Genomic DNA, 25,910 nt, shown 5'->3' with positions numbered 1-25,910 from the left:
ACCAATAAAATTACATTAACTGATCACCGATATTTACATTAAAAATGAATTGATAGGGCTGCAAATGCAGACACATATAGGACAGGTATAGGACACATATAGGACCTGCTCCATAAGTTGCAGCTCTTCAATTTGGCCAGAACACACAGCCGCAAAAGCAACAGCATCTATGCGTAGGGGCCCATTGAAATATAATATAATAGTCCATAATATTATCCACCTTTGCAGATAAAAAGTCTGGTCATGTGTATTACAGCTTAGTAACTCCAGGTGCTTCATAGTAATAGCAGTTAACCCCACCATGTCCTTCACATTAACTCCTGTGTGCCTCACACAACGGTTACTGATATGTGAGAGACATGAAGGTAATAATTTTTACATTAAACATTATTAAGGCACTTTATTATTACCTCCATATGTCTCACATATTAGTAACCCTTATATGGGACACACAGGGGTTAATGTGAGGGACATGATGGGGTTAACTGCTATTAATGTGAGGCACATGGAGTTACTAAAAGTAAATTAATAACCCCAAATGCCTGACATTAATAGGAATTGTAACCCCAGTATGTACCTGTGTGTTTTACTTTCACTTTCAGCTCACTATGATGCAGACACAGGAGCCAGGGACCTGCTGCCTCCCGACTCTTGCTAGTGAAAGGGGGAGTGTCCTATATCATTACTGTAGCAACCACTGAAGGACACTCCCCCTTCACTTCATTTATGTATGTCCTTGTAGTGCTATGCTCCATAATTCGAGTATGAGCTGAGGGGGGCTTTTTCAGCATAAAAACTGTACTGAAAAAGTCAGCTTATATTAGAGTATATACAGTAATACATGAGTTATACCAATCTACAGTGCAGACATGGGTTAACTATGCTGATATAATAAATGCATGTGAGCAGAATTTTAAATACATATACTAGGGAATTATACTAGGGAATTATACTAGGGAATTATACTAGGGAAGTGGACAATATCCTGTTCTTTAGTCAAATAAACAGAAAATATATCTCTAAGGGTGCATTTACACTGAGTAAACGCTCAGCTCATTCTGAACGTAAAACACGTTTACAATGAGCGCGTACAAAGCAGATCCCATTCATTGCTATGGGAGCCGGCATACGTGCGCTTCCCATTGAAATGAATGGGCTGCTTTTTTTCCTATTGCTTTCAATGTGATACATGTACATAAGAAACGTGTATGCTTTTCTATTAAATGAATGAAGTCACAAAAGCCGGAAAAAACTTCTATACATATCCTGGATGAACGTGTAAGTCATGCAATATTCAACTGACCTAGGGACTTGAAAATAAAGAGATGGTATCCAAATTAACCTCTCCTGTGGTAAGAGACTACTGGGTAAACTGAGCTTGAGGCCAGAATATAAAGCTGTGCCTCCTTGTCAAACTCAAGAGCTCTTTAGTCAGAAGATTTGTTGCGATCTGGCTTCCAGCATCCTAACAATCTGATATTCATGACCTATTCTTAAGATCACCCCCTTTAAGGAGTGAGAATTTTTACATCCACCAACCAAACGGATATTGTCATTTGTCAGCAATCTTGTAGCTGTTAAGATTTTGGTATTAAACTCAGTGTTCATTTTATCTACTACTATTTCATATATTACAGTGTACATTAAAACCAGCCATTGAAATAGACAGTGTATGTGAATAGAAGCTTTACAACAATAATTGCATAGCAGATGAAGATACATAGCCATTGTAATGCATTGCTCAGCAATGATAATCTTCATTCTCGGATGCAACACTTGTTAAATTCAGTAGAACTTGAAATTACTTCAGTAAATATCATCAAAATTGATGGCCCATACATAGAAAACCTCAAAAAGCAAAACCCAAGAATAATATGTAATAAATGAGTATAGTGGCTGGCACTGCTGACTTATAACTTTGGAGTTTGATTTCCAACCATGGTGATGTGTGCGTAGCCATAAAAGTTGTTGCTTGGGTTAAAATTTGTTATACCTTAGCAACCCCATGCTGCACCTGTTTCAATGTTCTCAGTCCCCACTGATCTATCTTTACTTCCTTTCTCTTGACACACTGGAAATGAACACTCAGCCACAGCTTTGATCTGCTTCAGTCTCTGCTTGGCTAAGCAGTTATTTCTCCTCTGTTAAGAGGGAGCAGAAAGTACAAATCAGAGGGGGCCCGAGAAACATCATCAACTGTAAGGTATGACTTCATTTATTTTTTTACACCATGCTCAGTTTTCTTTCAAAAACATTTTTCTTTGGTTGGCCAAACCACTCTGTCTCACTGCTCTGCTTGAAGTAGATGCCACCTTGTGGTGAACTGATGTGTGGCACCCTAGGTATCAGCAAATCTATCATAGAATCTTTTTTTTTTTTTTTAAACTAAGTACACATTGAAATCCTTCTCTTACCTTTATTATTCTGATCCGCACCGCTGTTCCTGAAAAATATCTTCTTTCTTCCTTACGTAGATGAGTTTCTCTCCAGCGACGCCTCCAGCTTCTTCTCCCCTTCTTCTTCCACGTCACTGTCGCATCTTCATACAAAAGCGCCGACTGCACATGTCCATTGGCCATTTTACTGTGAACGAACGGAGAGGCCACAGGAAAATGGCTAACGGACATGCGCAGTCGATGCTTTTGGATGAAGATGTGGCAGTGACGAGGAAGAAGAGGCAGAGAAGAAGAAGGAGGCATCGCTGGAGAGTTTTCAGACAACGCAGGGGATGCCCCCTGTGCTGTTTGAGTGCAGGGGAACGCCCCCTGTGCTGTCTGAAAACTCATTTACATATATAAGAAAGAATAATTTTCTCAGGATCGGTGACGCGGATCATAATAATAATATGTGAGATTATTCCTCTCATTGTTTACATATAGTTCCCTATATCTGATGACTCACTGCTTGCTTGGTGGGCTGAGTTCTCTCACTGCTCTTCAGCCAGGACAATCAGTTCAGCTAATTGTAGTTTTCTTGGACAGTGCATTTATTTCTCAATGTAAATACAGATACAATTAAGTTTACTGCAAGTCCATTCTTTTCTGCAGCATGTAAGTTTGTTTTTCCTCTACAAACCCGTGTAATGTAATAAACATTTACTGTGCATATTATTTGATCTACATTTATATTAGATTTCTATTAACCCTTTCCCGCCGATGGCATTTTTTGATTTTCGTTTTTGACTCCCCTCCTTCTATACCCCATAACTTTTTTATTTCTCCGCTCCCAGAGCCATATGAAGTCTTACTCTTTGCGGGACAAATTTTTCTTCATGATGCCACCATTAATTATTCTGTATAATGTACTGTGAAGCTGGAAAAAAATTCAGAATGGCGTGGATTTGAAGAAAAAATACATTTGTGCGACTTTCTTACGGGCTTCGGTTTTACTGCGTTCACTGTGCAGCCAAAATGACATGTCCCCTGTATTCTGTGTTTCGGTACGATTCCAGGGATACCAAATTTATATGGTTTTATTTACATTTTAACCCCTTAAAAAAAATCTGAAACTGTGTTAAAAAATTTTTTTTCTAAAAGTCGCCATATTCTGACAGCCGTAACTTTTTTATACATCCGTGTATGGGGATGTATAGGTCGACTTTTTTTGCGGGGTCGGGTGTACTTTTTAGTTCTACCATTTTCGGGAAATGCTATTGCTTTGATCACTTTTTATTTTAATTTTTATCACAATCAAAACAGTGAAAAAACGGCGGTTTGGCTCTTTTGACTATGGTACGGCGTTTACCATACAGGAAAAATATTTTTAGAGATTTGTAGAGCGGGCGATTTCGGACACGGGGATACCTAACATGTATGTGTTTCACAGTATTTAACTACTTTTATATGTGTTCTAGGGAAAAGGGGGCGATTTGAATTTTTAATACTTTTTAAAAAAAATTTATATATATATTTTTTTTTTTTACTTTTTTTTTTTTTTGCATTTATTAGACCCCCTAGGGGTCTTGAACCCCAGGGGGTCTGATCACTAATGCAATGCATTACAATGCTAAAAAATCATCATTTCTTTTGCAGGCTGCATAGGCCAGCCTGCAAAAGAAAGAGACTGCAGACCGGTCGGGAGCCTTTACAAGGCTCCTGGCTGTCATGGAAACTTGTCGTCGGCCCTGGAGCGATCACTGGCAAAATGGCGGTGCCCATGCACCGCCGGGAAAATGGCACCTCCAGTGCCTTTGACCGAGGTGCCAGAGGGGCTAATGCCTCCAATCGGTGTGGGGACTCACGGGCGGCCGCCATAGTTAAACACCTGACATGCGCCGTACTAGTCCAGCGGATGTCGGGAAAGGGTTAATGATAATAAATAATTTCTCATGGCAAAGGCAATGTGTATATCTAGTAAGGTTCATTATGGTGTCCTGTTCATCAAACAGTCAAAGCCGCCTACCAGCTTGCTGAAAGATACAGGACGTGAGAAGAAGATAAAGTTGGCAAACTGCTAAGAAATAGAATAAGGGAAAACCCCTTTAAAGGGGTATTCCCATAACTCTTTTACTGCAGTCTGAAGGCTCTGTACTCTCTTCACTTCCTGGATTTTTTGCACATTGGTGGGTGAGGTTTCACTTGCTCTGCTATCTGCTATGATCCACAATATGTCGCTGATGTGGAAACTGATATAGCAGAGCTGGATTTGAGTCAGCTTGCATTACATACAGAGGTAACTGACTCCTTATCTCCGCCCTTATCAGCCAAATTCAATTAAACCGGCTGATAAGTGGAAAAGCTGAAGATAGACAGCACAGTAATCCCGGAGCGCTCACCTCCCCCTCCCCTATATGAGGAGCTCTGTTGCTTCTCAGCCCCTCCCTCCCCCCCTGAGAGCAGGCAGCTAAGTCACTTGACAAATCAGCAGATAATTCCAAGGGCCAGTGTCAACAATGAAGTGAATAAATTAAGATATAAGAAAAGTCTTATATCCACATAAACTAGCAGTATAGATAGGATCCTTGTTGTGGGACAACCCCTTTAAGCCAATAGAAGTAATGCTTATCATTCCAGTGCCTGCTAATACTACTCAGTTTAGAAGTCACTAGAGCATCCAGGAAGTGAGTGGACGCATATGTCCATTGTTTATTTTATGTCAATTAAATTACAATGGCTACAGGATACAATATATTCAACATACACTGGTCTTTTCTGGACCACTGTAACTTGAAACCAAACTCATCATACAATACTTGGTTGGAGGTTTTAACAACTCACTGTACAGGACCCTGATAAAGCTTCTGTCACTATCATAGAATGTGATATACAACATGAAACATCCAAGCTTCTCTGGCTTTTATGTGTAAAGATTTGTTGATAGATAGATAGATAGATAGATAGATAGATAGATAGATAGAGAAAAGAAAAAGAAAGAAAGAAAGAAATGACTATTATTAAAGACTGCATTTATCTTGAAGAAAATTTTGTGTGCTATTTATTCTATATGATTATATGTATGAATAAAATGATGCATTCTTGTTAGAAGCTATGATGGTTGGATAGTTACTACAGACCTAATGGTCAGTGGCACGGTAATAATACTTCTACTAAAGATTTTACATATGAGTGCAAGTATGTACATTTCTAGAATTTCATGCCATATAAAAATACAATATATAAGGTGTCAGTTTGAACTCTTTTAGAAGATGTGGAATGTGGAAAAGGGAGCTTATATTGGGAGATAGTATTATAAAAAGAAATACATGTTTGTGGTACAAATTAAAGAAAAACATTCAGTAATAATCTGGCACATCGATCTGGAAATAGGATTTGTTGTAATTGATTCAGGCCATTTATTTTCAGTGGTTTTCTTTTGGCAATGTACAATATATTTTTATTTATCTGTATAATCAGTATTAAACTGTATATATGTAAATAACCAATGTGTTGATCCCCAAATACTCAAGCAACACCAAAACAAGTTTTACAATATCTGGTTGGTCTGCAATTAAGAATGGCCAGAAAATAAGGTTCTTGTATATTTCTTCTCCTTAATTCCATATTGCACTACTTGGGTGCAAAATGTCTGGCACTGTGCAGTTGTGAGGTATTAAACACAGTTGTTGGGTTCTCACTCTGGTATAAAGATTCCACACCCTGCCACAAACTCTCATTGAAAGGATCCTGTTGTGTGGTGCTTTCTTCACCGTCGCTTTACACCCCGCTTCGGCATTTTGGATAAATTGGGCCATCCAGGTCGGCCAGCCTCCTCTTCCTCACTGTTAAGGAAAACATATTTATTTCAGTAATGATTTGACAGTGACAGTCTCTCCTTTACTGCATCTGCATCATGTAGATGCAAATAAATTCTAGTAACTTATTGCCAAAATATGAAAAACTTTACATGTTTTACCTACATAAAAGAAAAGTTGGCAGAACCTGTTGATTTCATCAGACCAGCCAACTATCTGAAATGTGTGGGGGTGCAGTGACTCTGCCCCACCAGCTTCTATCAGAACCATAAAGTTTCAGGTTTGTTGATTGATCTTACCACACCTGATAACAATGTAGCTCTGCATTTTTGATATACAGTTATGTTCTCATACTGGTCTGTTTTATGTGCCTACCAATGTCCACTCATTCCAGGAGGAAAAAAGGGCAGAGATCATCTAAGTACTGCTAGCCTGCCTGCTTAAGCCTTATGCACACAACAATGATATTTTTGACAGATCTAACGGCTACGACGTACATGTCAGTTTTTAACAGATGTTTTGCATCTGTTCCATTTGTAATGGAGGAAAAAAAAAACAGATGAATTTCATTGGTCTTTCTCTTTTGACCCAACCCACTGATCTGACTATCCCAATCTGTACTGTCACTGAGTACATACTTAGTGCGCATCACCATAATAATATGGCATTGTAATGCCGTGTGGGGAGCTGTGCCTGTGGCATTATCACCAGCACTTGGCTGTGCACCAGCCATCAGAGTCGATGGATACTCCAACTCCGGCGGATTAGCTCCCTGGCTGCCGGATTATAGAATTCAGAGAGTCCGTGGGCAAGAAAACCATTGAGGAGGATTCTAATTTTGGCATGCAGATAAAAAAAAAAAAAAAAATCAGATTTATTTTATATTTTTGTATATATATGATTTTTATACTTGAAACAGAAAATCTATTTCCTGGTCCTTATCTATTGAATTTTGCTATAAGTACTATTGACTTTAACACCAAGCCTTCAAGTTGATTTATCTTAAGACCTTTAGTCCCAACTCATATTTAAAGTGAACCTCTCATAATAAAATGGCAGCGCAATCTTATAAAGCAGGAGGAGCTGAACAGATTAATGTATAGTCTTGTGGGAAAGATTTGGTATAACTTGTATTATTTATTTAACTCTCAGTTTTTGGTATGCTGAAATGTCAAGGGGGCAGTCCTATCTGTGAATGACAGCTATCTCTATGAATGTACATACATGTCTTTCAATCACTGATAGGACAGCCCACGTGAAATGGAACTCCATGTGTCAACTCAGCTCCTTCTCCCCTATGCTGCTTGAAGACAGGATTGTTTTTTGAATGTGACAATACAATGGCAATTGAAATGGCTGAAAATAATGTAAAAATGAAGAATATAGTAAAGAAAAAAGTCAAAGTTCTCAGCAGACTGAAAAGGCAATGAGGTGAAATGGAGAAAGCAAGGTTATAGTAATGCTGTGAAGAGCCAGAAGGTGGCAGACCAGAGCACTGCCTGTGGCATAGATAATAAGTTTTGCCAAGAGAAATGTATAGAGATTGTATCTATACTTATACATCCTCCAGTTCCAGAGCTGAAATGTTATGCCATGGCCCATCAGATCTATGTATACGAGCTGTAAACAAGAAGCAGATCAAGCTGATCTATTTGTAATATATATACAGACATGATGAAAGGAGATTCTTAATTCCATTATGCACACACAATATTACAATGCACAGTTAAGTATCTAATATCATTCTTAATAAAGGTCTAATAGAAGCTAAAGATAATGGGAGGAATTCTCTTACGTGGCTGCACCTGAATTCTGTTTATAGTCTCAGACTAGCTTAACATGGGGTAGAAAAGGGTTGTGATTTAAAGGGTTTATATGGGGATTAAACCTTTTAGCAGCGTACAGACTGTAGTAGGTCAGTAAACTTACTAATATACATGACATTGCCCCATCACCTTAATTTCAAGCTTTTCATAGCACTGCAGTGAGTGACCAATCCTTCTCTCCTGCTGCTTGTCCTCAAAGTACAGTGGGATTTGTCATGACAAAGAGTTAGAGCATTAACAGGGTAGTTGGATTAAAAGATCTCTACCACCCCTGCAGTGCAATGGGGAATATCATGTATAACAGTAAGTGTACTTATCCACTGCAGTGAGTACACTGCTGAAAGGTTTTAGGCTTTGGATGTGACTTGCATCATGCAACCAAAGACTGTTGTGTCGCCCTGGGAATCCTCCACCAATGTAAATTAATGCTGTGTTTGCAACTTCTAGTCACCAAACGATTGAGCACTGCTGGATTTTTAATGACTAGCAGTTTTATCACCCTTAAGGTCACAATGCCACTCCATTCACTTACATTGGTGATAGAGTCACAGTGCAACACAGCAATCTTTATTCATAAAAGAGGAGTAGCAGCCAAAGTCGCCAAGTAGTCTCATCTTTATTACCCATATAAACTCCTTTAAATTGCTACAATTGCGCTACAATTTTTACCTAAAATTCTGGTGCAAAACGAGCCAGTAAATATGTAGTGTAAACATTCACTGGACAGTCTAAATGCACCAGTTTTAACATCCAGCATCACTCGCTATAATAATTATTGTGCGTTTTCAAAGCCCCAGGACAGGTTATCAATAAAGGATCAGTGGGGGTCTGACACTCAGGAGAAATGCTTATCGGCTGTTTGAAGGAGCTGCATCCTTCACGAGCAGTCTCACATTCATTTTTGTTGGGTTGTAATTACAATGCACGGTTGCTATGAATAAGATTCACATCACATCGCTTGCACAAGCACTGCAGCCCCTTCAAACAGATGATCAGTGGGGGTCCCTGGTGTTGGACCTCTATTAATCTTCTAATGATAACCTATCCCACGGATTGGTCATGAACAGAAATTAACTGGAATAATCCTTTAAAGAGGTTCTGCTGTTATAGACACATATTCCGAATCCATAGGAAAGGGGACAAGTGTCTGATTGCTAGGGATCCCAAAGCCAGGTAGGATTCACTGTTTTAGATAAAATTGCAACTGGAGGTAGAAAAAACAGATACACTTTTAACCATGACTGTATCCATACCCCAGCAGTCCCACGTGCTATACTGGGGCAGTAGGGCTTTGCTTCCTCTATTATAAGGAAAGTAGGGTGTACAGTCTTGTTTCACAATGTTTAGGGTTATTTTACTATTCAGATCTGCAAAATTTTCTATTGAAAACTAGGCTTTCTTCAGGAGTCTCTGGAAGAGAGGATCCCCACTCTACTCATATGAAGGTTTACTCTACATATTATGTGCCGGTTTTACTCAGTCACAATATATAGATATGTGCAGATTTTTAATATGATGGTCTAAAATGTTGCATAAGACAAATTAACTGGGACCAGGAACAACAAGAATAATAAAAAAGTGTATTGCTATTACTATTAAGTGTTATTTATATTTTATTTGTGCTCCAGTTATTACAATAGCATTTTCTTAACCAGATTTTGTTGAAGCCTTTTAGTTACTCTTTTACATACCTGCAAGCTGGAAGCATGAAGTTATTAACTTGTGGTAAGCACTAAACATGCAGTAAAGACTTATTCTAAGAATCATTATAGCTGGCTTCAAGACCTCAAATCTACATTTTTAAGGCTAGTGCACAGCCCTATTTCAAAGCAAAATAAAAACCAAAAGAATATTAACTAAAATGACTTTATCCAGTCATAATGTAAGCATTGCATGAGGCTATATACTTTAGCTCTTCATCTTACCAAGGTCATTATTGTTCATCATGGCATTAGATGCTCGCAGTCTAGGTCCTTGCTGAGTAAAGTGATAACCAAATTTTAGTAGTGTTGAATTCTTTTCTAACATACTTGCAATTTCCATTTCTACTTTATTACCAAGTGGTTGACTCTAGAGAAATGATCAAAATAAATAATTAGTACTTTTTCGGAAATTAATGAGGTTTAAAAAGAGTCTGTCAGAAAAAACTTAGCAACAAACCTGCCACAGTCTAGTGAGAATATGCCAAGCACTATCAGATCTTTAGATAGTCTGATGTACCATTACCCTGAGCAGTGAGGCAAGATGTAATAGTGCCCCCTACAGATAATACCATTACGTGTTTGGGGAGGGAACTTACCTGGATGGAAGTGGGGGGCTATTAGGGAACTATTACAGTTATAGTGCCCCCCACCCAGGTTTGTGCTATATGTAAGGACCGCAAATTATGAAGCAATTACGTCTTATCCTTGGCCATATTTATGTTGTGGACGAGCCCATTAAAGCTTATTGGCAGGTTGAAATTGGGGACCAGTTGCTAAATGATACTTGGGAAATAAAGTCTGGACTATCATGTGACCTATTCTAGAGGGCTGGAACTAGCAAGTGACCTCAGTATTAGCCAAATACGGAAAACTATGGACGTACTACAAAGCATATTTCTGGACAATACGCCATGGATTCGGATGACATACAGAATAACTATGGAATACAAATGCAGATGAAGTTATCCACAAATTGGGGACAGTATTTTTGATTACCATTACTATTTGTAATATAAATTAACAGCAATTAAATGGCTTGGGAAAATACATTAGTGTTTGACATTTTTTAGAGTAACAGAAGATTGACGGATCATTTAAAGCTATAAATCATTTGGAATTTTTGAAAACAATAACAACATTGATGAATAAACTGCAGAATGTTGCAATTTCATGTATAATAACACTACTGCCAAGGTCCACTCAGACAAAACTGAGAAAATGTTACCATTATGTTCCATGAGCCATCACATTTGTATATCTACAATGGTTGTTATTAGCCCCATATACAGGTGAGGTTTGGTTCACACATGCTTATGTGATTAGTCCATTTGAATTCAGTTTGAGACTAAAAACAGACTGATACACATACTGATTGCAAACTGACACCTTTTTAGGGTCCATTCACACAGAGTAAACACGCGCTCATTTTGGCACAATACACGTGTAAAAATAAGATTCCCATTGACTTCAATGACATTTTTTATACGTGTAAAAAAATGTCATTGAAGTCAATGGGAGTCTTATTTTTACACGTGTATTGTGCCAATACACGGGGGGGGGGGGGGGGGGGGGGGCCGGGAGCAGCTCTGAGCTGTTTGTGTCTGATAAGTAGCGGAGCTTCTCAGATAGGGGAGGTGAGAGCTCTGGGATTTCTGAGCTCTTATTAGTCGGTTTAATTGAATTTGGCTGATAAGGGCTGAGATAAGGAGTCCGTTACCTCTGTATGTAATGCAAACTGACTGAAATCCAGCTCTGATACATCAGTTTACACATCAGCTTTATACTGTGGTAATTCATTTACAACCAATCCCGTGCAAGTGAAACCCCACCCACCAATGTGCCGAGAAAAGCAGGAAGTGAATAGAGCACAACAGCCTGCAGGTTGGTGAACAAGCGTCATGGGAATACCCCTTTAAAAGTAGAAAATTGTAAAAAGAGTAGCGATAAGGACATTTATTTATGTGATACGCGTATCACATTGAAAGCAATAGGTAAAAAAGCCTCCCATTGACTTCAATGGGTAGCGCACGTAAGACCGAACCCATTGAACTCAATGGGATTCTGTTTTACGCCGCTCACTCTGACATGTGTTTACGTGTCAGAATGAGTGGAGTGTTAACTCCATGTGAAAGCAGCCTCAAACTGAATTCAAACGCACTGATCACGTAAGCATGTGTGAACCAAGCCTAACGTCCAGAATATAGTGCAAGTGCATATAAGAGGATATAGCACCTAATACAGACCTGGGTTAACAGAACCCAACCTGTTTCCTTTGTTTACTATTAATATAAACTTATGAAGTTATTGCTTACCATTACTTTCTGTGAGTTTTTAAAAGGCTACTTTCATGCCATGTGTTTGTTTCAGACAGAGAATAAGAGTTTTTTTTTATTTGCTGGATGCAACAAAGAAAACTTTTTTTTACATAAATGCATACAAACTGATGCGAATATATCAGTGTTTTGTTTGCAAACCTGATTCCTTATTTAAAACAAAATAAAAGTGTAGTGAAAGCAGCCTAAGGGGGCGTTCTCACTACTGTCGGTGTACAACAGGTAGTGTCCGCTGCTAATGTCCGTTCAAAATCTTGCGCGGACATTAGCAGCAGACACTAGCTGTGTCCGTGACATTTTGCATTGATTTAAATGGACATCGGGTGCGTTGTTTTACAGTCCGTGCCTGTCCTTAACTGTCCGTTCCCAAAGATGACCAACTTTTCAAGCGGACAGCAAAAACCTACATATCGGGTTTTGCTGTCCGCTTGAAAAGTCGGACATCTTTGGGAATGGCCAGTTAAGGACAGGCACGGACTGTAAAACAACGCACCCGATGTCCATTTAAATCAATGCAAAATGTCACGGACACAACTAGTGTCCGCTGCTAATGTCCGCGCAAGATTTTGAACAGAGATTAGCAGCGGACACTAGTTGTAGGACACCGACGGTAGTGTGAACGCTCCCTAATATTATTATTATTTATTTATATAGCACCATTAATTCCATGGTGCTTTACATTTGGGATGAAACCTGAAACCTACACAAGCAGGGAGTTAACATAGATTTCGGTACAGGCACAAGCCCCAGTGAAGAATGTTATGACAAGGCGTGTGTGAGGAAAACTTTGCGGACTTTCTGTGAAGGGCTCAAAAAAAAAAAAAAAAAAACCGCAGCAAAATGAGCAACAAAAAAAGCTGCATTTCCACAATGCGGTACATCTGGTATATCACCTTGGATCTTTATCTAGGTCTATGAAGCAATTCTCACCATACCTGATTGTCTATCTTCAGCTCAATCAAAGATGTGTTTTGCTGCAGAGATTCGACAAGGGCTAAGATTCCTGTTCCGCTGATGAAATTAGACTCCACATTTAAGCTCTTTAGTGTAGTATTGACCTTCAACATATCTGCAAAAGCCTTCAACCAAGAAAAAGTCTTGAATCAATACATAATAATATATAATACTCACAGCTGCTCCCAGTTAGGGAGCATCGACCAAAACAGTAGCCACTCATGGTGACAAATTGGTGCATGATTTTGGGGCAGAGATGGTTCTTGTGCCTGCAGCCTGTTAATCTAACGGCTGTCATAAAACTGCACATTTCCGTCCTGTTCTGCCCTGCAACTCTTAGCCCTCGTTCACATCAGCGTTTGGATTCTGTCCAGGGGAGTTTGCATGGGAACTCCCCGAACGGAATACAAAATGCAAGTGCAAAGAACTGTGCTGTAAAAACGCACAGACCCCTTAAAAAAAACCCAAAAAAACAGATTTTAGAATTTTTCTTGAAAATGTAAAAAAACTCCTGGAAAACCTATAAGGCCGGGTTCACACGGAGTATTGTGGCTCGTCATTTGGTACGTACACGTGGCGGGATCTTTTGCGGGCCGTATACGCTCCCATTGTTTTCAATGGGAGCCGGTACCGTATACGAGGCGGTATTTTGCGGCCGCTGCAAAATCATGGCCGCAAAATAGCGCCGCGTGTACGGTACCAGCTCCCATTGAAAACAATGGGAGCGTATACGGCCCGCAAAAGATCCCGCCGCGTGTACATACCAAATGACGAGCCACAATACTCCGTGTGAACCCGGCCTAAGCGTTCTAATTAGAGATGAGCGAACACTGTTCCGAACAGCACGCTCACATAGAAATGAATGGAAGCACCACGCACGCAGACTTTGCCGGCGGCCGGCTGCTTAACCCCCCGTGTGCCAGCCGCTTCCATTCATTTCTATGGGAGCGTGCTGTGAGCGTGCTGTTCAGAACGGCTGTTCCGAACAGTGTTCGCTCATCTCTAGTTCTAATATCCTAAAAAAAAAACAACTTAAAAGATTGTGCAAAAAATAATGTCAGCATATAACAGATGTATGTTAAATGTTAATCTTTGCCTGTTCTGTGTGGTATGACTAGCAGTTTTACAAGCTTAACAATGTAAATTTTGAATTATGCAAATTTTTCCATTCTTTTCTGTAAACTTTGATTCTTTTTATAAATACATTTTATAAATAAATTCCAAACATATTGGCCAAAACTTACAGTCCTATGAAAAAGTTTGGGCACCCCTATTAATCTTAATCATTTTTTGTTCTAAATATTTTGGTGTTTGCAACAGCCATTTCAGTTTGATATATCTAATAACTGATGGACACAGTAATATTTCAGGATTGAAATGAGGTTTATTGTACTAACAGAAAATGTGCAATATGCATTAAACCAAAATTTGACCGGTGCAAAAGTATGGGCACCCTTATCATTTTATTGATTTGAATTCCCCTAACTACTTTTTACTGACTTACTGAAGCACAAAATTGGTTTTGTAACCTCAGTGAGCTTTGAACTTCATAGCCAGATGTATCCAATCATAAGAAAAGGTATTTAAGGTAGCCAATTGCAAGTTGATCTCCTATTTGAATCTCCTCTGAAGAGTGGCATCATGGGCTACTCAAAACAACTCTCAAATGATCTGAAAACAAAGATTGTTCAACATAGTTGTTCAGGGGAAGGATACAAAAAGTTGTCTCAGAGATTTAACCTGTCAGTTTCCACTGTGAGGAACATAGTAAGGAAATGGAAGACCACAGGGACAGTTCTTGTTAAGCCCAGAAGTGGCAGGCCAAGAAAAATATCAGAAAGGCAGAGAAGAAGAATGGTGAGAACAGTCAAGGACAATCCACAGACCACCTCCAAAGAGCTGCAGCATCATCTTGCTGCAGATGGTGTCACTGTGCATCGGTCAACTATACAGCGCACTTTGCACAAATAGAAGCTGTATGGGAGAGTGATGAGAAAGAAGCCGTTTCTGCACGTACGCCACAAATAGAGTTGCCTGAGGTATGAAAAAGCACATTTGGACAAGGCAGCTTCATTTTGGAAACAAAAATTGAGTTGTTTGGTTATAAAAAAAAGGCGTTATGCATGGCGTCCAAAAAGAAACAGCATTCCAAGAAAAACACATGCTACCCACTGTAAAATTTGGTGGAGGTTCCATCATGCTTTGGGGCTGTGTGGCCAATGCCAGCACCGGGAATCTTGTTAAAGTTGAGAGTCGCATGGATTCCACTCAGTATCAGCAGATTCTTGAGAATAATGTTCAAGAATCAGTGACGAAGTTGAAGTTACGCCGGGGATGGATATTTCAGCAAGACAATGATCCAAAACACCGCTCCAAATCCTCAGGCATTCATGCAGAGGAACAATTACAATGTTCTGGAATGGCCATCCCAGTCCCCAGACCTGAATATCATTGAACATCTGTGGGATGATTTGAAGCGGGCTGTCCATGCTCGGCGACCATCTAACTTAACTGAACTTGAATTGTTTGTCCAAAATACCTTTATCCAGGATCCAGGAACTGATTAAAAGCTACAGGAAGCGACTAGAGGCTGTTATCTTTGCAAAAGGAGGATCTACTAAATATTAATGTCACTTTTCTGTTGAGGTGCCCATACTTTTGCACCGGTCAAATTTTGATTTAATGCATATTGCACATTTTCTGTTAGTACAATAAACCTCATTTCAATCCTGAAATATTACTGTGTCCATCAGTTATTAGATATATCAAACTGAAATGGCTGTTATAAACACCAAAATATTTAGAACTAAAAATGATTAAGATTAATAGGGGTGCCCAAACTTTTTCATACAGTCGTACCACTAACATAAAGTATGTTTTGCAACAACAACAAAAAAAAAACAACATGGAAAAGTAAAAGCATTCCAAAGTTATTGCCACATAAAATGACCGGGCCGGCGTCAGCGCACGGCATAGTCGGGCAAGTGCTGGGGCCACCAGAGCCTCTGGGGGCCCCCCGGCACTTGCCCGCCCCAGCACTTGCCTGTCCCGATTTCAGCTCATCGGCGTCCGACGGACAGCTCCTGATTTAACGCTGCGGCCTGTCTTGCGTGTGTAGGCGCGATGTGATGATGTCATCGCGCCTACAACTATGTGAATGGAGTGAGAGAGCGGAGAGAGGAACGGCGTGGGAGCGATGGAAGGAGAGTGTAAGTGTTTGTTTTGTATTAAATATTAAGGTGGAACATAATGAAGGGGGCCCATGAAACTGGGGGGCAAATGAAGGGGAGGGGGGAATGGCATGACACTGGGGAAGATGAAGGGGGTGGGGAGAGAACGGCATGACACTGGGGCAGAGATGGGAGGACATGAAACTGGGCAGATGAAGGGGGGGGAGAACGGCATGAAACTGGGGACAGAGATGGAGGGGGCCCAATGAAACTGGGGGGGGGGCAAATGAAGGGGAGGGGGGGGACGGCATGACACTGGGCAGATGGGGGGGGTGGAACAGAATGACAATGGGGCAGAGACGGGGGACATGAAACTGTGGGCAGATGAAGGAGAGAACGGCATGAAACTGGGGACAGAGGAAGGGTGTATATGAAACTGGGGGAGAGATGGAGGGGGGGCATATAATTTATGGGTGACTGTAGGAGGATTATACTGTGTGGGAGCACATGATAAATGAATGAGAATGGGCGGAGTCAACAAAAGTGGGTGGGGCTAAATTTGCCCCTCTTTCTGCTCTTCAGAAGTTGGGAGGTATGGTGTTGGTGACGCCACACTCCTGCGTGACGTCACTTGCTTCATCTGCGACGCACAGTGTCTTGACTCCCCCGCCTCCTTTACAAGGGGGCCCACTGAGGCTCTGTCGCCCAAGGGCCCATAAAAACCTGGAGCCAGCCCTGACTGGTTGCATCCTTAACGGGTTAAGAAACTGTAAAAATGGTTGAGGGTTAACCTTAGGCAAGACATCAACATTTGCAGGACATGGTAGCCTCTGTTTTTTCCACATATCCTAAAACAGAGGAAAGTCCCTCCCTATTAGCACACTATGGAACAGGGACAACCACACCCACCTTGCGAGAGGCGAGGTCAGAGGTAGTTTTTATGGTGACCTCTGCAATAGGATACTCTCTAGTTTCACCATGTTTGCACAAAACCCCAATAGTTTGTCCATTGTACCGTGTAGGGTCGACCAGATCATGGTGCACCAGGTTTATCAGGCTCCCAGAGTTCAGGAGAGCCAGTACAGCAAGCCTAGCCACAGTCACGGTGCACATCTGTGGATCAGTTGCAGTTTCTGCTGAACAAGTGGGTTGTGCAAACAGGGACACCTGCCTGGAACTGCTGCAGCCCAAGGGCTTAGTCGTTAGGGGACAGTAGACAGCAACATGACCCAGTTCATGGCACCACCAACAACTGAGATGGTATGGGTCTCCATTTTCAGACCAGCGATTTAAATTTCACAGTCCCTGCTACCTGTTCCCCCTCTGGGCTTCCTCCCATCACACCTTACCCGTCTTGGGGGTAACAGGTCTGGAAGAAGTCTGCAGAAGCTCCTCGGTGGCTTGGTACCTTTCCACCAAACACAGTATCTAGTCAGCCGTTGCCAGTCCCGCTTGTCCCACCCAGCACTGAACCTTAGGTAGAAGCGACCTGGTGTACTTGTCCAGTACCACTCTCTCTACCATGTGTGCCGGAGTGCCCTCCTCAGGCTGAAACCACTTCTTTACTAAATACACCAGGCATGTATCTGGGATCGGGGTGGGAGACTCTCAGAAAAAGTCCAGTGGTGCACTCTCCCAGCAGGTACATGCATGTTCACACCCAGACATGCCAGGATCTCACCTCTCAGTTTAGGGTAATCCTTAGCTTCCTGTTCACACAGGTCATAGTAGGCCTTCTGACGTTCCCCAGTGAGTAACAGTGCCGCAACATCGGCCAACTGAACTCTTAGCAATTTTTCTCGCTTGGCCACTCGCTGAAGATATGCCTCTACATTGTCTATGCACGTCATCTTTTGCAGGGAACTTTGTACAGCAGCTCAAACAGCAGTCTGTACACTCTAAGGGTGAATTCACACTGAGTAAACGCTAGCTTATTCTGAACGTAAAACACGTTCAGAATAAGCGGCGTCTAAAGCAGCTCCATTCATTTCTATGGGAGCGGGGATACGAGCGCTCCCCATAGAAATGAATGGGCTGCTTCTTTCACTCCGTGCAGTCCCATTGAAGTGAATGGGGAGTGCCGGCGTATACGGCAAGCTCTGCTCATGCCGGAGCGTACACGCCGGCACTCCCCATTCACTTCAATGGGACTGCACGGAATGAAAGAAGCAGCCCATTCATTTCTATGGGGAGCGCTCGTATCCCCGCTCCCATAGAAATGAATGGAGCTGCTTTAGACGCCGCTTATTCTGAACGTGTTTTACGTTCAGAATAAGCTAGCGTTTACTCAGTGTGAATGCACCCTAATGCTGTCCTCTGGTCGACCAGAGCCCTACTGAGCTGAGTTAGTGTCTCTATACGCCACAAGTCCATCTCTTGCTGCTGTGCTTGCACCTGCTGCTGTCGCCTCTCTGCTACCATCAGGGCTTTTTGCTGCTGTGCCTGAGTCTGCTAGTGCTTTAGAATGACCTGCCCAAACTGTTTTACAAAGTCCTCCATGCTGGCAGTCTCCTTTTTAGTCTCCTGCAGCTTTCACCCAGGACATAGGAGAGGGGAAAAAAATAGGTATATGTCTCTTTAAGACTGTGTAACTTGGGTTGGCCCGCATCCTAAACACCATATGTGGGGAAGGTAGCTCGGTATAAGCAGTGGTGTGGACCCAACCAGTCAGAGACAGGGATACAAATCTTGCAGAAAAAAATGGTTTATTTTAAAATAGTAAAATAAATAAACCTTTACGTTAGGGACAGGATAAGCAAGATAAAATACAGCCTTAACTTCAAGTAAAACAAAAACCCTGCTCGCCCGAGCACTAACTAAACAGTAACAAAACTAGCTATAAGTGTGGCTTACTATCAACCCGATGAACAAAACAAAGTAGCACAGTATTATCTGAACAGACTCTCAGTGTTTCAGAACAGACCCAGCCACTTCCTCTCCCCCAGGATCTGCCCTGAAGTTCAAGCTCTGCAGCCTTTTATGTCTCAGTAACAACCCTATGACCCACACCTGGGCTGCAGCTAATTCAAGATCCACATATGTCAGGAAACTGGGGGAGATATACTGTAACTCCAGCGCTCTGCCTGTCACCTTCTCACAAGCTACCTATCAATTCCACAAGACTGTTGCCACTAAGAAGATGAAAGAAAATCTTTAAAAATATGCAAAATTTGTAACCACTCAGATTGCAAAAATGTTTAACTTTTAAGTGTCTACAAATTTAAATATGGTTATGTTCTTGGGAAAACCCTTTTAAATTACAATATCCAACAAGCATACTCAATTGGGGACAAACATGCAGGTTTATAAAGGAAAGACTTTACTAAAATGGTGGCTCAGTGCTCTTACTTACAAATGCAACAGGATCATTGCTCCTTGTTCCTACAATGCTGAACTTCTTGACATAGGTATTATTTTTCATTGCTTCAGCATACTCTTTTAATGTAAGAATAGGAATGTTCTAAAATGGAATAGAGAAAAAAATGACTGATGATTATTTATAACTATATATTTCTCATAAACGTAGTAATTGACAAAAGAAAAAAAAAATAATGCACCCAGATAGAAATATCAGATAACTGCATGCTCAGTTTTGCAGCTATGTCCCAGGCAGATATATAAAAGTTTACTCAGGTATGGTCTGAGTAGACACTTAGTCTTGTCACAAGACGGCACAAGGCTGGATTCACACAGGGTTTTTTGGAATGGATTTTGACGTGCAAAATCTGCTCCAAAAAACCTCTCCGGCGGCTAGCCGCGACTGGATGCTGGTGCAGTGCACACAGATTTTTCTGGCATACCACTCTGGATTAGGCACAAATGAATGGGCCTAGTTGGGAGTGTCGCGCCACAAATTCCGCGACTGATTCATCAAGAAAGGGCAGGTCCCTTTTTTCCGCGAACGAGAACAAACCACTCGTGGAAAAAGGAACCCATTGAAGTCAATGGGAGGCGGTTTTTGAGCCGGATTTTGAAACAGATTCCGCGTCAAAATCAGGACCAAAAACCCCTTGAGAACCCAGCCTAAAAGTGCTTCCCTTCCTGCCTTATAAAAAGACTTTCAGAGGCTACTTCTGGACAGTGTACCTCTTGGTGAGAGATTGTTGACTGATTGAGTGCATCTTAAAGGCATATCTAAGATATTTTGTCTAGTAGACAGACTTTGACTGAGGGCATATAATTGGACTGAGAGAAGCAGGGTGGTCGTTTTTACCTATTCCCCCCATTTAGGCTATTCTAACCAAGCTAAGAGAATCATCAGCCAGCCACCTTTGTCTTCGTTTGCAATGGTGTCAATAGCAATAGTCAAGACCTAAAAGTACCTGGGGGTGCTCCTCAATAACAAACTGGAAAGATATACACACATGCAAACACAGGCAGAAAATAGTTGCTTCAAAATATACAATATATGACTATGTCAAAAAGACAGAAGCACAAATCATAATAAAATAGAGAATCTTTATTATACAACCATATAAAATTGGTTACACTTATGACAGGACGGATTTATAAGACGGGGGACCAGTACTCTACAAATTGTTGCTGGTGGTGATAATGATAATTTAACAAGGTATGAATACAGGGTCAAATGCCATTATTTTGAATAAATAAAACACCAATGCTGATATATTACCCAGAGATGGTAAGTACCATGTAAAGACAACAGCAGAGGTGATTAAATCAACCAGTGTACAACACATATTAACAAAACCCCATGGTGTAAGATTACAATGACATAATCATCACCTACCAGCTAACAAACGCGCCCCGACGCGCGTTTTGCCATGTAGCTTCAGGAGTGTCCCCCTGACGAAGCTACCCAGCGAAACGCGTGTCGGGGCACGTTTGTTAGCTGGTAGGTGATTATGCCATTGTAATCTTACACCATGGGGTTTTGCCAATATGTGTTGTACACTGTTTTTGCCTCGGTGCCTGAGGATTCTAGTTGCCCAAGACTCACAGTTATTTTGTTGTGTCAGGTTTCTAACACCCTATTCACATCTGCGATTGGGTTTTCATTTGGGAAGTCTACTTGGGGCCCCCCGAATGGAAACCTATCCACATAAAAAAGCAGTTATCTAAAGAAAACCCCTGGGCCCTATAGACTATATTGGAGTTTGTATGGTTTCCGAACAAAACATGTAAAGAGAAAAGTCCTGCAAGCAGCACTTTTCTCTCTGCATGTTTCATGCGGAGAATGAGCAGAAACCACACAGCCCCATTATAGTCTATAGGGTCCGCGGGTTTCCTTAGGTAACTGCTTTTATGCTGATAGATTTCCATTCAGTGGGTCCCTAAATGGACTCTCCGAACGGAAACCCAAACCTTAGATGTGAATAGGTCCTTACCTGGGAGTGGTATGAGAGGAGGAGTAGTTGGAGAACTTTGATATAGAGCATGAATTATTCCTCGGCACCTTCCTAGAACTAAGGCTGAGGGATTGGATATTGTGGGCCTACTACCCCCCTTTGGAAGCTGCTATTGTACCTCTTTCCAGTTGCTTAGATAAAGCTGTAATTCTTTTCAACTTCAACCACTGGCTACTTGAGTCATATTTGCTGTAACATCGGGGCCCTTCCAAACACCATCACACCGACTCAGAGAGGAGAACTGGAACTGGAAGCTCCCCGGGGGAAACTACTACCACCACCATACAGGTAGTGGTGTCCATCTGGGTTGCGGCAAATGCTCACATTTCTGGAAGAGTGTAGTTTCCAAAATAGAGTCATCTGTCAGGGAAATTCTACTTTACTGGCATTTCAGGGGCTCTGTTAAAGTGGCATAGTGTCCACAAACTAAACATTGTAAATCTGTGCTTCCCTTTTGCAACCTGCTCTGTGCACAAAAAACAGTTTTTACACATATGACCTTTAGTGGGTTATCCTGGGTACAACAGTGTCATACATATGGACATAAACTGCTGATGCAGAGATGAAGGAGCGCTATTTGTGTGCAGAGCCCCAGAGATCATCGTACACAGCAAATGGCGAAAAGTTGAAAAGTGAATATGTAAACTGCACAGAGGACATAGGATATATCAAAATTCTTACTATTTTCCCAGTAGACCCTAGGGTTAGGGGAGGGGGGCATTCTAGTGTATACCCTGAAGTAAGATAGCACAGTTTACATATTTCCCTTTCTTCCATAGTCAGTTTTAACACAAATATGTTTTTTGTTGTTGCACTCTACAAACTAAATTTTTTTTAAATTTTTCTTGCGAGGTAGCCATATGAGGGCTCGTTTTACTGCATGATGCAATGCATTTTCTAATTACACCATTCTGGAGCCCCTATAGCTTACTTTTTTTTACCTACTACTTAATTTAACATGGGAAAGGGGAAGTGAAGTTTTGTCTGTGGTTTTTGACTTTTTAAAATTTTATTGGTTGTCCCACTAGGTTCAATAGTATACATTGCAATAAATGTGTATTGCAATAAATACAGGCTATGTGCACTGGCTGATAGCCTTCCTTTTAGGCAGAATCAACCATGTATCTGTGCTCAGGTTAACCACTTTACACATTTGCAATAATGTAGATAATGTGCAGAAAATATTTCTGTGCAGAAAATTACGTGCAGAATGTGATAATGTGCAGAAAATTATGTGCAGAATGTGATAATGTGCAGAAAATTGCCTTGGAAAAATGTTGGTCTAGTCTTCTTTGCAATTACTCTCATTTTGTTACAAAGAAGTATTTTCATACATGAACCGCCCATTTAAGTTACTGCCACAACATCTCTAAGGCTGAGTGCACACAAGGTTTTTTGTCCAGAACCTGAGGCGGAGGCCGCTTCAGGTTCCGGTCCAAAATACGGGTAGCTGCAACTGGATGCCAATGCAGTGCACCGTCATCCAGTCGTGCACTCCGCTCCGGATTAGGCCCAATGAATGGGCCTAGTCAGGAGGAAGTGTCTTCAGGCAGATTTGCTAGGCAAATCGGCCTGAAGAATGAGCATGTCCGTTCTTTTTTCCAGGAGCCGTTTGTTCCGGTTCCCATTGATTTCAATGGGAGTCGTCTTTTTGGTTAGGATTTTGAGGGAATTCGGCCTCAAAATCCTGATCAAAAATCTCATTGTGTGAACTGAAGTCAGGACTTTGACTTAGCCACTCAAAAACCTTAATTTTGTGGGTTTTTTGAGTCATTCAGCAGTGGACTTGTTCGTGTGCTTTAGATTATTGTTATGTTGTACAATCCAACTGCCCATAAGCTTTATGGCAGCCCAATCACACTACCATCACCATGTATGTTATGTATGTTTGACTGTTGGCAGTATGTTCTTGTAGTAGATGTTAGGTTTTAATACCATCTGGATGAGTTGTCTGTGTCCTTTTAGTAAAATTTTGGTGGTCTGGCCACTCCTGGGGTGGTTCAGCACAGTTCCAAGAGTTCTCCCTTAGTGCATAATAGCTCTCCACTAGAGTCCCCAGACTCTTAGCAAACAATGGCTTTGTAACCCTTCTGGACTGACAAATTTCAATTACATTAGTTTTGCATCTGTATTTAAGGAAGACCTTTTACCACCTCCACCAACCCGTGATCTTTGTGTCCTGCATCACTCTACCGATTCCAATGCAGTTGGAATTTTTCAGTAGCTCCCACAGTTCCTGAACAATCAGTGCAGTTAGTATTGATGCCTGTTATGTTAATTAGGGTCTCTATTGTTAATAATGGTCTTGAGTCAGAGAACACAATGGACATGATTTTGAGCTCACACTGTCTCCCTTTGATTGGATAGTGGCAGAAAGCTCACCCCCTTTTGTCTGCTCCTGTCTGAGATCATGCACTTAATTAGAATATCAGGCAGCAAAACTAATTGCATTACAATGGAGTTCACATTTGATATGGTGGTGTTTTCTGCAGGTCATTGTACACTGACGTACATGTTATCTTAGCACTACATACCCTTATATTATTTAGATTAACATCTTCCAGGTCAGGATCATTGTTTTTTATTTGTTCCAAAGTCTCATCCACATCTGTTGAATTAGGTTCTTCATCAGGAACTGGCTTATATTGCGTTGGCTTAATCACACCTAAATAAAGGGTAGAATAGTTTAACATTTTGGCAATAGTTTTAATAAGAGTTCTGTTACACAAGCTCATATTACTAGTATTCCACATCCGAGGGTTAGTAAGAAAAGAACTCTAATTGTTTCATTTACTGCAGAACTAGCGCAGATGGAAAGTGGCAATTTTGCCTAAATACATCAATGAAATTCCAGGAGTGATTTGATATGTTGCTACAGGTAACTACTAGAGATGAGCGAGTAGTACTCGATCGAGTAGGTAGTCGATCGAATACTGCGGTATTCGAAATACTCGTACTCGATCGAGTACCACTCGCTATTCGAATGTAAAAGTTCGATGCAGAACCAGCATTGATTGGCCGAATGCTATACAGTCGGCCAATCAACGCTGGTTCTTCTCCTACCTTTAGAAGTCTTCTCCGTGCAGTTTCCCCGCGGCGTCTTCCGGCTCTTCATTCACTCTGCCAGGCATCGGGCCTGGGCAGAGCCGACTGTGCATGTCCACTTGTAGTGCGATGTCTGGCAGAGTGAATTCAGAGGCGGAAGATGCCGCGGGGACGCTGCACGGAGAAGACTTCCCGGAGGATCCAGCCCGACCCTCACTCGTGGACTTGGTAAGTATAATTTGATCGAATGTTGCCTGCCCCTGAAACGAGCATTTTTCCCCCATAGACTATAATAGGGTTCAATATTCGATTTGAGTAGTTGAATATTGAGGGGCTACTCGAAACGAATATCGAACCTCGAACATTTTACTTTTCGCTCATCTCTAGTAACTACTGAACTTCACTACTACGTGTGAGTAAAAGGACCCTTATCCTGTTAATGTAGTAACCCTTTTGTAATAAGTGTGAAAAAACAAAGTAAATCAGAAAATATATCCATTATCACCAGAACAGGCTATCTATACATGATTCCTAAACAGCATGTTGAGTGGATATTGACAAGTCTACCACCACCCCAAGCATATTCAACTGTCATCAAAAAGATATTATAGAGCACATTTACAGTGATAAAGGACAAGTTTCTGTTAAGTAAATTTTGTAAATTTACATAAAAACTAATTTGAAGGCATATACAAATTAGACAGTTGGTGCACTGGAGGCAGGATGTCGGCTCACTGGAGAATTGCTTTTGCTACTCAAGTAGGATGGGTGTTGTCATAGCAATGGGAAGATCAACTCTCACTGCACAGGTTGGGTAGACAGAAGGTGGAAGGGGTCTGAGTGTCAAAAGCAGTACTCCGGGTATCTGAAGGCCACCCCGATGCACCAACTGCCTAATTTGCATACGATTTCAAAGCGGTTTTCACCAAATCTAAAAAAACTGACATTCAAAGGTATATGCTGTTATGTACTCTATAGCACATTGGTGACAGTTGAATATGCCTGGGGAAAGAGATAGACTTCCTTTAACTTTTGTTTGGACTGCTAGCAATGAGAGGTCATTGCTGTGAAACATCTCTCACAAGGAGTAGCCATGTGCATCCCTGGCCAACCAAGTTGTGATAGCCTCTTTTGGCAACTTAAACTGGAGTTTAAGTTAGCATATGTCTTTGGAAAACTCTCACTCCTCTGCCTTAACGAGGGGTACCCCCTGCTTATGTCCAGTCGTCTGAACAGTTTGATCCAACAATCCCAATCCTTTAAAAGTAACCATAAGGGAAGTGCACTATTATTGAAAACAGTCTTTCTGTATATCAATAA

General features: G+C 41.2%; 2 protein-coding genes across 2 annotated transcripts in view; both read right to left on the bottom strand.

Moving 5' to 3' along the window:
• The window catches only part of NCBP1 (nuclear cap binding protein subunit 1), a 278,082-nt gene that overhangs the window by 59,276 nt on the left and 192,896 nt on the right, over positions 1-25,910 (bottom strand). The window lies entirely within an intron of this gene.
• Positions 5,812-25,910, bottom strand: part of TMOD1 (tropomodulin 1) — a 61,242-nt gene continuing 41,143 nt past the window's right edge. Inside the window, exons 6-10 of the mRNA XM_075280373.1 lie at positions 24,080-24,210; positions 19,529-19,636; positions 12,988-13,131; positions 9,942-10,086; positions 5,812-6,217 (exon numbers count right to left, since the gene is read on the bottom strand). Of these exons, the coding sequence (XP_075136474.1) occupies positions 6,153-6,217; positions 9,942-10,086; positions 12,988-13,131; positions 19,529-19,636; positions 24,080-24,210 (593 nt within the window). The 3' untranslated portion in view covers positions 5,812-6,152. The remainder of the gene's footprint in view (positions 6,218-9,941; positions 10,087-12,987; positions 13,132-19,528; positions 19,637-24,079; positions 24,211-25,910) is intronic.

This window comes from Leptodactylus fuscus, chromosome 1 (genome assembly GCF_031893055.1).
Source record: "Leptodactylus fuscus isolate aLepFus1 chromosome 1, aLepFus1.hap2, whole genome shotgun sequence".
Taxonomy (NCBI): domain Eukaryota; kingdom Metazoa; phylum Chordata; class Amphibia; order Anura; family Leptodactylidae; genus Leptodactylus; species Leptodactylus fuscus.
The sequence above is the reverse complement of the archived record's forward strand: the minus strand, read 5'-3'. Positions and strand labels throughout refer to the sequence as shown.